At 43.2% G+C, this 14,414-nt stretch overlaps 1 protein-coding gene across 1 annotated transcript in view; it reads right to left on the reverse strand.

The window, feature by feature from the left end:
• The window catches only part of LOC137320917 (solute carrier organic anion transporter family member 3A1-like), a 304,829-nt gene that overhangs the window by 19,465 nt on the left and 270,950 nt on the right, over nucleotides 1–14,414 (reverse strand). Inside the window, exons 6-7 of the mRNA XM_067982907.1 lie at nucleotides 7,257–7,455; nucleotides 4,810–4,948 (exon numbers count right to left, since the gene is read on the reverse strand). Of these exons, the coding sequence (XP_067839008.1) occupies nucleotides 4,810–4,948; nucleotides 7,257–7,455 (338 nt within the window). The remainder of the gene's footprint in view (nucleotides 1–4,809; nucleotides 4,949–7,256; nucleotides 7,456–14,414) is intronic.

Here is a 14,414-nt window from a genome sequence, read left to right on the forward strand (position 1 = left end):
GCCAGTACATCTCTGTCGACATACTGGTCCTCCAGTGTTACATCGGGTCCCTTCTGAACTGGGGCAGTGGCAACTCCAGCAAAGGGAGCCCACACTCCTGACTCCACTCCTTTGGTGTCATTTGCCTTATAAAGGGCAGGCGGAGGTCCTGTCCGATAGAAGACATTCGGGAACTCCTACAGTTGGCGGGAACCCAGCAGAACCAAGTTCCTGCCTTTTTACAGAAGGTTCCGTCGGACTCTTGCTGGAATTACAAGGGGAATCTGGCAAAACCCTTGAGTAAATTTGGGGCTATTATCTCAAAATGTATTCATTCAATTCAAAAGATTTGTCAGAGAATTAATAAATTACATTCTGAACCATCTACAGTCATCACATCAATTAATTCTAAAGCCTGATAACAACAACAAATCAATGGGTAGGACATTTTTCAAACTTAAAAATCACATCAGCAAAAAGTCACACTGGATAGAGTTTTCAGTAACAAATGCAATGATAATCCCATAAAATATAATTTAGTTGACCTTCACAAACGCAAAGCTGAGTAGTTTCATAGTATCTGCTCTACACTTATCCCTCTATTTTCTGGTGGTGTGATTCAAGGCTTCAATATCATTTATGCTTATGTAGTGCCCTCTTGTGGCAATTGTAAACAATTTTACAACACCAAGTTATAGTCCAGCAATTTTATTTTAAATTCACAAGCTTTCCACAAGCTCTTGTGGCAAGGCTATGTTCTACAAGTGGTAAAGAAAGTTGCATTAATTGAGCACCTTGTCAGAACATCCCAAAGTGCTTTACAGCCAATGGATTAATTCTGAAGTGCAGTCACTGTTGTTATGTAGGGCAATGTGGCTGGCAATTTACGCACATCAAGGTCTTACCAACAGCAAATGAATGTAAGGTCAGATAATCTGTTTTTGGTGGTGTTGGTTGGAAGATGAATATTAGCCAGAACAACAGGAGAAGTCCATGCTCTTCTTCAAATAGTGCCAAGGAATCTATTAATCTAATTGAACAGGTAGATGGGGCCTCCATTTAACATCATGTCCAAAAGAGTCCTGAGGCCAATTATACAACAACAAAACAACAACAACTTGCATTTATATTGTGCCTTTAATGTATAGAACGTTCCAGCATGCTTCACAGAGAGGTCTACGGAAAATCGGCGTCAGTCCTTTATTTTATTCTTTTCACCTTTATTTAGAATCATTTTTTTTATCACTGAATTCTTTCTACTTTTTTTTTAACATGCTTCTTTCTCCTTCATCCTTCACATTCTTTTTTATAAATTAATTTACCTATTTCTTAATTCAGATTCTGTTTTTTTCTTTATCGTTCTGCCCCATTTCCTTTATTGCTCTCCTCTTTCCTACATTACTATTCCCACATTACAGCACTTCAGAAGTACTTCCTTGGCTGTAAAGTACTTTGGGACATCATGAGGTGGTGAAAAGCTCTATATAAATGCAAGTTCTTTCTTTCTTTCTCTGGTATTGCTGCAGCTGTCCAACATGTTGCATAGATATGATCAACATTGGTCAGACATTGCTGGGAATCTGCTCCACCAACAGAAGCGCGGCCACGCGGACCTTTTGTCCGCCTCTTGAAAAGGGCGTTGACCTGTCCCAAATCCCAGGGTCATTTTAATATTTGGTGCAGGCGGCATGTGCCTGTGTGGTACAGCTACAGAGATGCCAACCCTACCACTTCGATGGGGGGGGGGGGGGGTGGAATCTGGAGGCTCTTAATGGGCCGAAGAGCGCACTGAAAAAAACAAAAATCTTCTTTCCCTGCAGCGAATCCAGGATCTGCATTCTGGAATTGATTACCTTTGCTGTCTAACATTTCTGGGGCTTTTTCGAAGGCCAGCACAGACCCACTAAGAGTTGCATGCTGGTCAGAATTTTCGGGATAGCCCAGGAATGTCTCCAGAGTCTTCAGTGCAAATAAAGGGAGTTGGCTTAACAAGTGCCCCCAGTCACCCTGCCCCTCCCCCCAATCAGGATATTTTTCATGCAGCATAAATGGGGCAGAGACCCAGTGGATCTTGGTTTGTGCAGCTCCCAATTCCTGCCCTCCCCAACCCAGAAATTTCAGACCTCATTCCTAAGTATCATTTACAAAAACATTTGGAAATAAACAAAACATCCTGGTAAAATAACTGTTAACTGATAGATAGGGGAAGCTTTCTGAAAAAAGGGCTGATTAGTTAGGTGTGGTAAACCACTTCCTACCACGATGAGATGATGAAAATATCGTACACCGGAAAAGAGACTTTTAATATTTAATCTGAAAATACAACTTTGAAAAATACTTCACTGAAGTACGTCTACGTTGTCCTAAAAGTTGATTCATTTCAGTGGAAGATGCTTGATTGTGAAATAATAATTGATTCCAAAATTGTGCAGAGAAGCAGCTGATACAGTATTTATAAATGTGCTGCCACCTGTGACAAAAACTAGCATTTCTGTCTTTTTCTGATTCAAAAAAAATCTAGGGCCAAAATGGAGACTGTCCTCCTTCACTAAGTTGCAAAATGAAAACAGGTGCGCTGGGTGTGGATAAATAGATAGCTGATAAACTTTCTCCCTTTCGTCCCATTTATGGCTTGGAACTTGTCTTAAGAAGTCTTAAAGCGTATAGTTAGGCAGACGGGGGTGATTGGTTAGCATCTGCTCGATACAGATGGCTATGTGTTTTGTAACTGCTTGTTATTAGAGAAAACCATTGTAAAGTGTGATGTTATTGTCATGGGCTAAAACAGTATTGTTGCTTTGATGCCAAATTGAGTCAAAGCTAATTAGCCTTAACAATTCTGGTTTTACATCAAAGGAAGGGTTACCCTTATAATCCAGGTACCCTCTTGGGGTCTTCAGAGTTAGTCTATTAGTCTAGTCTGTTTTGTATAAGGGAAGAATTGGGGCTCCATAAAGGATCATCTCACAGAAACCAGCATCAAAGACTGTAGGTGTGCACCTCCTGGCCCCACATGGATACCAAGGGCCTCCCCTGCTCTAGGCTTCCCCCCCTCCCCCAATTGTGGACTTGACAACCCCCCAAACAAATCTCCACTTACCTTAATGGATAGCGTTTCTGTGGGCTCCCTGACCCCCCTCGCCAATTTTGACGCCCGCCTGCTGGCGGTGACATAATTTCCACCGACTTCAGGTGGGAGTCCGCGTCGGGGCATTCAAATGAGGTCTCAGAGTTAAAATTTCACGCACTGGGGGACCGGACATTTCACTGCCCGCTTCGGCCCCCGCACGCACAATTCCCGTCCTGAGTTAAAATCAACCCTTGTGTTACCAGGAACGTGCTGAGAAAAGCTAGAAGAATTTTGGCTTTTTTTTTGTTTTAGCAGTCAAACCAGATTATGTACCATGTAAATCTGTTAATGTGCTGTATTAGTGCCTTGTTGCTTTTGCTTCAATATATTCTTTTATCCATTAGCTACTTTCTACAATTTAGGACTCACCATTAGAGGTTGGCTATGCTAACCCACACACAGAGAGAATAAAGAGATAGGTTTCAGTTCAGGAGACCCACTCTGTTTACGGAAACTGTGGTCTGGCCATGAGCATGGGGAAGGTGTTGGGGAGAAAAACACCATCATCTATTAACATAAAATCAGCACTGCATGAACGCCTGTAGTTGTGGTCCTGTTATGATTAATTGATTTTCTTCCACTAGGCCTAGGAAAATGACTGTGTCCCAAGGCCAGACAGTTATCAGCTCAGCACTGTGATGCTGAAAGCAACACGAATATTACAGAAAAAAGGCAAATCAAATATTAGGCATAGCTATATTACAATAATATTAACCCTAAGCTATAAAAATTTAAAATACAATTTTAATTAAAAATTGAAGCAGTTTATAATTCTACTCCTCTTGCTCCTTCCCCCATCCTTCTTTCCATTCTCTATCTGGGCCATTTTTATATTTCTAATCTTAATTTAATTTTTTAAATAACTAATCTTGCCTAATCTATTTTAACCCCTTTTCTAACTTCAAATCTTGCCTTCTTTTTTCTCTTAGTTTTGGAGGTATTCATTTTGGAGGTAGGAACAATTTTTTAAAAATTGGGCTCAGAAAATCCATGGGGATGTGATCTTGAGAGTTTGGTCAGGCTCATGTGCACCACAGAACTCCACTAAAGTTCACAAGGGGACAGGCTCTCTAGGACTGGGCTTTTGACAGTGTAGGCATGCATCTGCAGCACCCCACCCCCACCGATGACCCTGGAAATGTGTGTGGAAGCTGACTGGCCCCAGGATTGCTAGGTTAACCCCAACCCCTCACCCAAAACAATGGATCGTGGCCTCAGCAGTCATCTGTGTCAATTCCTATCCCTCCCACTGATCTCCATGGCCCGGATCACGCCCACAGGGGGCCCCACTTCCACTGGTTTAGGTGAGGAATGCCTGGTGAGACTAGACATACCTTTGCCGATGCTGTACAATGGAAATAAAAATCGGCAGAAATGTAAAATGGGCTGCCAATTCGCTATCACCCATTTTACACTATCGCACAAAGTCAAGATCTAACCCCTTGTCTCTCAGTCAAGACCTGGTATAGCATCCTCAAAGGTATTCATGGTCTCACCTGGTCTTAAGGTGCAAATCAAAATGATTATGTGCCATATTGTGCAGGTCGAAACATCCATTATGCAGCTTGACTGACACAGTTGGCAATGCGTTCTGCCTTTGGTTACATTGTGCTCAGCTGGTCCTATTCGCAGGAAACCTTTTTTTAATCAGTGTTTAAAGTGTAAGAACATAAAAGTGCATGGAACAAGAAAATGCTCACCTTGTCAGTACATCCTGCAAAACATGCGGACAGGTAGGTGATGCCATCTGACCCACAGACTGGGTTGAAGGTCTCTTTTGTACACCCGCAATCTTCGTTACATGGTACAGTTAGATTCCTTTTGAACCCATCGAAAGAACTAAAAAAAAATTCAAAAGTCACAGTGAGAAAATGTTCAGAAATTAAAAGTTGTATTTGATCCCTCGGAAGGCTGCCAATCTATTTGCACATTTCTACTTGGCCAAGCCCAGATGCTGCGAGCACAGTTTCTACATGTTCCAGACATGGTATGAATGTGATTGCTGTACTAAAACAGCTGATGAAGTTGATGCTGTCTTCAACAGTCTAGAGGTCAACATAGTGACAGTGCCACTACATTGATGTTTTCTCTAGTCTGTTTCAAATGGTGGTAACTTTACGTCAAGGCCAATATTTTTCTCTAGTTTACAATCTGTATTCAAGAGCAGCTGTTACATTTTACATTTAGTGGCAGCACACTTGATTTATACAGACTCCATGAACTGCAATTCATTTGTTAAAGTGACAGATTATCTGTAAGTGGCCTTGTAAAATAGAAAGAAAGGTTTTCATTTAACACAGGTTCAAGTTCTGGCAGGGAACTTGCTTATGGATGTGAGTAATGACTGAGTGGGATGAGCACAAAGCCAAGCCTGAGATCCAAACTCTGGAAGATGAGGCGATGAAAGGGGCTAGCTTTCCTAAATCTTTCCCCAAAGGGCGAATAGAAAACTGGGGACTGAACCAAATTTTCACTTTAGCATTGAGCTGGTAGATAGAACATTTGGATTTGGCCTAGCATTGTCATGGATTCATTGTTGGCTCATCTTGACTAATGAGCTCCAACCTGTCTCAGTCAGCTTGCTAAGTAGAGTGTTTGAGATTCCATCCATCCCAGCTCCACAAAAGGTGCACTGCCTCCCAGTTAAACCATGTTCCTGTTATTGTGGAAGATTCCATTGTTCTTATTCGGGCTGATAGCAGATGGCATGGGAAGAACCAGGATGTAGTGACACTCCATCAGCCAGGTGTGTAATGAATTACTGGGGTGCAATTCAGTTTGAATAACTGTTTCTACTGTGTTCCTTGACCATTAATTAACCTACCTGCATGGACCAAGTAGAGCTGTATGTTTCCTCATGAGCTAACCTGACAATACTTAGCAACGAAAAGCATTGTGATGGTACAGATGTGTACCTCCGTGCATGGCGGCCATCCATGTTTCACTCAGTCAGTGTTTTGTGTTCAGTGTCCACTTGTCTGTGTTCATGGACAAAAGACGCCTGCTGCATTCAGTATGAACTAATTTTTGGTTTGGGTCCTAAAACAGGCATTAGGCCCCTTATTAGCATATTCAAGATGCCTAACGCCTGTTTTAGGCAGCTTCCAGGGACACCTCTACAGCCCCTGAACAAATATGGCATCAGACGGGCTTCAGGTGCTATTCGGGCGTGGAAGGCTGGCCCCCTAAATTGGACCTCTTTGCACCCAGAAAATGGGCGCAGTGTGGTCCAGTTTCACCCCTCCATTTGCACTAGTGAAGAGTGCATTGGTGAAGCTCTGATAATACCGTGCTGGTATACTCTTCCTGGTGGGAATGTCACATAATTACTACAGGTAATAGTATAAACAACACTTTAACTTAAATGCATACGCCCTCGCAGATCAAAACTGGAAAAGTCTGCAGCTGCACTAGTGGCTCAGCTCTTCGCTGAGCTATACGAACCAGAAGGGACCCCTGATTTGATCCTCAGTTTGTGCTGAGTTAGCACAAGTGTTCCTCCCAGCTCCACAAAACAACAGTGGTCCGCTGTGGGCCCTCCCCTGCACCCCAGCTTCCTTCCCCTTCCCTACCCTCTTCCACCCCCCTCCCCCTCCCTCCCCTCTCCCCCTCCTCTCCCCTTCTGCCCCTCCTTCCAACCCTACCCCCTTTCTCTCTCCTTCTGCCCCTCCTTCGTCCCCTCCCTCCCCTCATCTCTCCCCACCCCCCAGTGTTGGTAGGGGTGGGGTGTTGGAGGTAGGCCTCCCCACTTGATTTCCCTTAATTTTCCGCCGTTTTACTATCCGATTTCAGATATCTGAGGAAATCCAGTCCGTAATCTTTGAACTTGATTTATTGACAGGGTGACATGGTGTTCTGGTGAAAGGAAGACTGCCAGTGATTGCTCAGCAGTGTGAGAAGGCTGCCATCAGCAAATGGAAAATCTCCACTTTGAAACATTCCATTCTCCTGTAAGTGGAATTCTAAAAATAAATCAGCGCTGGAAATAAATATTTGTGGAATGCTCTGTCTATTATGAAAAGTTTTCCTTTCATGAAAAATAGAAGGGAAAAAAAGCAGCTGATCGCAGTTAGACCCCAGAGCAACCTTAAATTGAGCTCGTGTCGAACAACTCCCCAATAAAACCAGTGTAATCGTTGCTATTTACCCGTTCATATAGGCGACTGTTGCTCCAGCAACCGGCCCCGTTTCACAGCCCAGAAACAGCAGCATAACGTACGTAGCCGTTGACAGCATGTTTACAGTCATAGTCATTTTAATGGCTCCCAGTGGAGTCAGGCTCATTTTCTTCAGCACAAAGCCACCCATGAAAATTCCGAGGCACACACAAGGAACGGCAGTCACTCCTAATAAGAGAAACACAGGAAAGACAATGAACCACTCTTGTGAAGCACATAAACCACACAATAGAAAGAGTGCCCCTGCTGAAATGCATCTTTGAATCAGCAAAGAGATTGGGCCCCTGAAAATCTGTGGTGGCTAACATCCGGGATGCACCCATTGGGAACACCCACGACTGATCCCGACATACTCTCTGGGAGAGGTTCTCTGGTTTTATTAATCTAAGCGTGGACCCGCACCACTAGGAGCGCATCATGGGTGCTCACCAGTCGAAGGAGGCCACGATACATGGCAGAGGTTGCTCACTCGGGAGGGGGATGCTGGGACCCTCCCAGAAATATGTGGATTGTGGCCCATATATGGAGACTAAAAAAAAAATTAAATTTTAAAAATCTCCAGGGGGTCCCGGCCACATCCCAGGCTGGCAGGCCAGTCGCCTCTTCTCATTGATCGAATCAGCTGCCAGTTGACCCCTAGGCCAGGGCTGAGGAAACTTCAGGCCTGGGAGTACCCTCCCATTGACCTTAACCCCTATGACAAGGGAAACCTTCTTTGGGGCAGATTGAGGTTCTGCTCCAAACAAAGTCTCGCAGAAACTTGTGGGGAAGATCAGGAACCAGCATATCAAGGTCTTGCTGGTCCTGTGGCAGGAACGCACCAGAAGGGCTGTGGATTTTCATTTCCTGGGTGCTTTAATTGCGTTGGTTTGTAAAATGTCATCTGAGATTCTTCAAGTATATACTGAAATCCAGATAGAATTTTGTTATTCATTATGAAGCCTTCCTGAGATCATTCCCGTAACCTCAAACTGTCGACTGTAAAAAAAACTCTATTTCAATGATGCTCAATGGGTAAAAGTAATGTTTGGTGTAGTACTGAGCCATGTAGACCATAAAGACAGTAGGTTTCATCCACTTCGGCAGGGGCATAAAACAGGCAATGTCAGATCGGCCGCCCCTTATACACTTCACCCAATTTATCTTTCCATTGAAGTCAATCCGATATCTGCCGTTTTACAGCCCCACCAAAGTTGAAAGTTCTACCCCAAATCTCACCAGGGTCAGGAACTTCCTCAGAGCTGCTCCCGCTCCGCCGCTCCCCATTTATCCCCCCATGAGGTAACTCTTAGGAAAAAAGGAGGGGAAAGAGGTGAAAAAATGCCACCTTGTGTTGAGATACATCGCTATACTTCCCTCCTTTAGCTAATTTTAAGAAAAAGTTAGGAAGAAGGGAGTTAGCTGAGCTCAGTTAAGCCAGTCACAGGGGTGCTGCATCTGGTCTTAGCAAGCCTGGGTGTAGGAGGGGGAAAATCAGGCAAGATTTTCACTTCTACTCAGAGAGAAATACCTCACAATATCCACAGTGGAAGAGTAGAAAATGTATCGTACATTTTATCTGTAATGGATGGATGGATTACCAAATGTAAGTCAAAAACAACCTCCCTAAAGGAAAACATGAGTAATTTGGTAAACTCTGGTCTCTATTTTTATTGAACCTTTTTTTAAAAAAAAGGCCAAATGCCTCAGGCAAATATTAACTGTCATCCAACTTGGAGCATCTGTTGTTTGTGCTAGTGAGGAACATCACAGTTGTTGGAGACCGAAAGGCATTTTCCATAACAGATTTCTGAAATCAATTACCTGAGAGGGCAAAGTAGAATTACATATCTAAGTGTGGATGGCCTGAAAAATTACCAGCAACTCTTGTCCTTTACTGAAATAAGAGAGTCAGTATCCATTAAAGACAGCCCTTTGTGTGGGTTCGGTGAGTGCTGAAAGGACAGGGCGGAATTTCGAACATGAAGAGTTTCAGAAATGATTCAGTGTGACCGAGGAGCAGTGAAAGAAAGTACAGTCTGCTCTAAATGGGACCAACTTGCTTTTATCCTTCTATTTTTGACCGAAGGGAAACTCTAGGCTCCAATCAGCTCATATTTAAAGGATAGAACACTTCTCAAATTTGTCATCTTAGCATTGAGCTGTTTTTAATAATGCCACTTAAACAGGAAAGGCATGTTTCAAAGGGCAGATTTTCCACCCACTGATAACAGCCTTCAAATGCTGCTGAAAGTTCATTAGTAACCATTTTGTTCCCTTTAGATCACAATATCACACTGGTGTCTGCAATTACATAAAAAATTAGGACTTCAGCATATTGGAACTTCATTTTTAGTGCAGGATAGCCATTAGCACACAAAACTATGATTCACTTTAAAAGCCTGTTTTTAAAAAATGAAATCTATCTAAAACATGACCTATTTTCATATTTATAATGTCTGTATCTTAGCCACCAGTAATTAGCAGAAGGCATCATCATCTTGTGACACAAAGCAGTTAATAATTTCCTCCAAGCTGTAAATAGCTGCTCTCAATATATGGAAAGTATTCATTTCAAAACCTACTTTAACTACTTTGATGGACTAATCTGGTATTCTTAGACGTAGTAGGATTGATTCTGCAATTGGGTGTTCTTAGCAAGGAGTGGTGATCGCAGGGATCCCAAGCTGGGAAATCACAGGCCCACAGTGCATGTTTTTCCATTCATTTATTTTAATGGATGTGATGTATGGGCTGTGGGCCCATCATTTCTCGACCTTCTCTCCCTTCAGGTGCCGTTGCTCGCTGGAAGTGCTGGTCAAAGAATCAGCCCCAGTATTTTCTTTTACTTTTGGCTAATTCCTGTGCCAGCCGCTTATCAAAGTACAATTCATTTAGAATCATAGAATCATAGAAAGGTTACAGCACAGAAGGAGGCCATTCGGCCCATCGAGTCCGCGCAGGCTCTATGCAAGAGCAATCCAGCTGGTCCCACTCCCCCGCCCTATCCCCGTAGCCCTGCAAATTTTTTCCTTTCAAGTACTTATCAGTTCCCTTTTGAAGGCCACGTTTGAATCTGCCTCCACCACCCCCTCAGGCTGTGCATTCCAGATCCTAACCACTCTCTGTGTAAAAAAGTTTTTCCTCATGTCACCTTTGGTTCTTTTGCCAATCACCTTAAATATGCTTTTATGCTGCTTTTACGTAATGTTTTTATGTTGAATCCCTTGATGCCAAATCTGGCCCATTGAAACTGTGGAGCAGTTTTGAGAATAATAGGAAAACTGGGCATGGGCAAAGTTGCAATTGCCCAGAAATCACAATCTTGGGAGAAGGTCAGTGATGGCAGGAGCACTGCTAAGAAGTGAGCTCACCCAGACAGAAGTAAAATGGCAGATCCAACAGAAGATGCTACATAGCTCTGCTGCTGCTAGAATGTTCTGTCGGAGACACCCAGCAAAACCCTTGCCCAGTGAGGGCTTTTTTTTTTATTCGTTCATGGGATGTGGGCGTCGCTGGCGAGGCCAGCATTTATTGCCCATCCCTAACGTTAGTTCCATTGGCACTTACAGTGGGTGCTTCACATTACTGGCAAGCTCACTATCAAAAGCAACCCTGTGTGGAGGCACCATATCAGAAATCAATCTACAAGCTGATTCCTGTTTGCTGCTCTGACGTTTGTACAATCCAACTCTTCAAAAACATAATGGGGTAAATTTTCCTCTTCACTGCATGATCTGGAGGAATGGATTGCCTGCCCAATTTTCATTCTATTGAAATCAATGGAATAAAAATTGAGCGGGTTCTATAAGGTGTGGGCGATTTGCTCTGACAAATTAACGTCCATATTGTGAAGTCAAAAATTTACCCCAATGAGTTTTCAACAGTTGAAAGCACCAATGCAGTTCCATGCCTTTGCTTTTCTATTGTAAATTGTGACAGTATCAAAAGTAAAGGCAGCAATGAAAGTTGCATGGCTGTGCCAGTGGGACTGCCTCCCATTCCTCTGTACTGGTGGTGCAGTGGATTAGCAAAGGCCAATGAGATCTGAGCAAACAGCCTCACATTTCTCCAGTAATGGAAGAATTTGCACAGAAAATAAACATTTTAAAAACTGGTGCACTTATGCAATAGTTTTTTTTTAAATTGATATATTAAAAATAAAATTAAAAATCGTGAGTTAGTCATATTGTCACACATCTTGCAAAAAACACATGTTTAAAAAGAAGTTACAACAGTATGGGCAATGATGATGTTATCATATTGCTGATCAAGTCTAACACTCTACATTTTTTAAATAAAAACTAATTAAAAATAATAAAACTCATAAGACCACATGGTAGATGATCATGCTGCAGTAGATGTAGACTTCAAGCTTTCACCATGGCAACATGATTATGCTGTAGCAAGGATCTTGGAAAATACTGTTCCTGATGTTCCAGAAAATGTGCCTGGTGGAAAACACCCCAACTGGAGTACACCACCCCTTAGAAAAGTTATCCTGTACAAATCTGAGTGATCTTTTGCTTTTAGGAAAAGTTTAATCTACAGTCTTAAGATGCTGAAATGTAGACGTCCTGATGCAGAGAACCAATTAACTATTTCTAGCTGCAGCCTTGGGTGAAAATAGTGTGGTACTCAACATTCAGGAGATGAAGACTCGTACTAATCATTTCATTTGACATTGTTATAAATTATAGCTGCTCATTCCAGACTTGTCTGCCCAAATTAAACCACTGCATCTGACTTTTATAGCCAAAGGGTAGTTAATGTGAGATGGATTCTAATTAGTTTTAGATCGCATTGCAAAAGTCTTTCCTAATTAGAAAAGATGCAAATCTAAGATTTGCTCTGGTGAAGTTTAATTGTAGTCAAAATGAGATATGCAAAGTAGAAGTGTGATATTACACTCCTGGACACCTTCTCGAGGGCAATTAGGGATGGGCAATAAATGCCGGCCTTGCCAGCGACGCCCACATCCCGTGAACGAATAAAAAAAAACAGAGGTTCCAATCTCCTAACCTAGCAGCTTCTAAATCTTTTTCAAACACAATGGGGTTGCACACAATCAGATTGGAATTTCCTTACACCCCACTGATACGCCCCTGACCATGCCTCAAATTCTGGGGGGAAGGACCATTAGAATACTGTTGGTGAGTGCCCACGCCATTTATGGCACAACCTGCCTCAGAGAACTGTAATTGAGTCCTGCTCATAGCTTGCACCCAAAAATTGTTAAAAAAAAACCTGGCTTATTCTTTTAATAATAAGCCGGTTTCCATTGGGAATCCCCAGCCTTTTAACCTTTAAATGCTTCAGACGCCCTTAGCAATGTTGGATGTCAGGGGTGAACAGGCGTCCCTTATGGTCAACACTGCTAAGGACACAAATTCAGTAATTACATTGCGTGATGTTATTTGCAGGTGCCCACCCATTTGTGAGCGGATGTATTATGCGTTCACCCCAAAATCGGCTTGAAATTTTGAAATGTGAATGGGTGCCACTCCAGATTCCACCCCACCTGCCCAGAATACAGCATTGTTACCACAAAAAAAACAAGGAAATTTAGGGCCAATATTTCAAAGCTCCATGTTGTATCACCAAATCTGTATCTTGAATGTGCAAGAAAAAAAAATGCACATGTTCCCAATACTCCAGGAGTCCCTAGGTAATTTCAGAGCATCAAGCCACTTTCAAGTGTTCAATCACTTTAAAGAGGCGCATTGCAGAAAAATGACTTATACCAGAGTTTCTTAACTATTGCACAAAATCACATAGAATGTACAGCACAGAAACAGGCCATTCGGCCCAACAGGTCCATGCCGGTGTTTATGCTTCACACAAACCTCCTCCCTCCATACTTCATCTAACCCTATCAATATATCCTTCTATTCCTTTCAATAACTCTTAATAAACCTTTCCAGCAAAAAAACACAGAAAAATAATCTTGTCAAAACATGCTAGGGTAGAAATTGGTATGCATTTCGCTCGTTTATCACGAGTAAAATAGGCAACAACGTACACCAATTTCCAGGGTCCTATATGTGGTGGTGATGTGGCTGCTGCCATACTGATTGCACTGCTTTCAGGAATCCCTGGCGGCCAGCTGAAAGCACCACTGACCCAATTTAAATGTGCAAAGAAGGATCCTGCACCTGTTGCAGGAGCCTCCTGCCAAATTGGGCAAAAATCCATCGGCTCTTGTCTCTACAGGAAGGAACGGCGATATATGTCAAAGTCGGGATGGTGTGTGACTTGGAGGGGAACCTGGAGGTGATGGTGTTCCCATGTACCTGCTGCCCTTGTCCTTCTAGGTGGTGGAGATCATGAGTTTGGGAGGTGCTGCTAAGAAGCTTTGGCAAGTTACTGCAGTGCATCCTGTAGACAGTACACACTGTAGTCATGGTGCGTCAGCAGTAGAAATTGTATGGAAACATTGTGACTAATAAAATGAAGGCAGGAAAGAGGGGCAGAAACAGACAGATGGGGACAAAAGGATTGATTTCAAACCCTCCTACCCGCACACAGACAACATTTTAACCACGGGCCAGACTAAGGACCTGACAGTTTCCAGTCCGCCAGCAAGGATCCTGGCCACAGGAGGACCAAATAAGTGACTACTTAAAATTTTAAGGAGTTCCCCGCTGGTCCCACAAGGATACCTTGGGCTTCCCCTGTCCCGGGCATCCCCACCCCACACAATCGGAAACTTGCCAACCCTCCCCCCAAATCCTTACCTTACCATGGATCCCTGGCAACTGCCTGACCTCCAACAAAATCTCCCAGGCCTCATGCTCCGGTAGGCCGGATGGTTCACTGCCCGCTCCGCACCCCTCCACCCCCGATTCCCAGCCCTCCCCCACCAGATACAGAGAGAAAGAAAGACAGAGGGAGAGGGTCAGAAATCGAGGCACAATGGTTAATGCGATCAATTTATGATTTAGCCCTCCCAATGCAGAGCTTCATGTTACAGGAAAGGGCACCAGAAATTTGGGCACAGATGTTGGTGAGCCTGGTTTTAATGGCTACAAAATCGTGTGGGCTGCGGCACACTGACCTCCGCACCCAAATGTCCAATATGTACTCCCATTGCGTGGAGCTGTGAACAAGGAGAGCTAAATTGTAAAATTTACCCCAACATCATTTTC

The sequence above is a fragment of the Heptranchias perlo genome, chromosome 4 (assembly GCF_035084215.1).
Source record: "Heptranchias perlo isolate sHepPer1 chromosome 4, sHepPer1.hap1, whole genome shotgun sequence".
NCBI lineage: Eukaryota > Metazoa > Chordata > Chondrichthyes > Hexanchiformes > Hexanchidae > Heptranchias > Heptranchias perlo.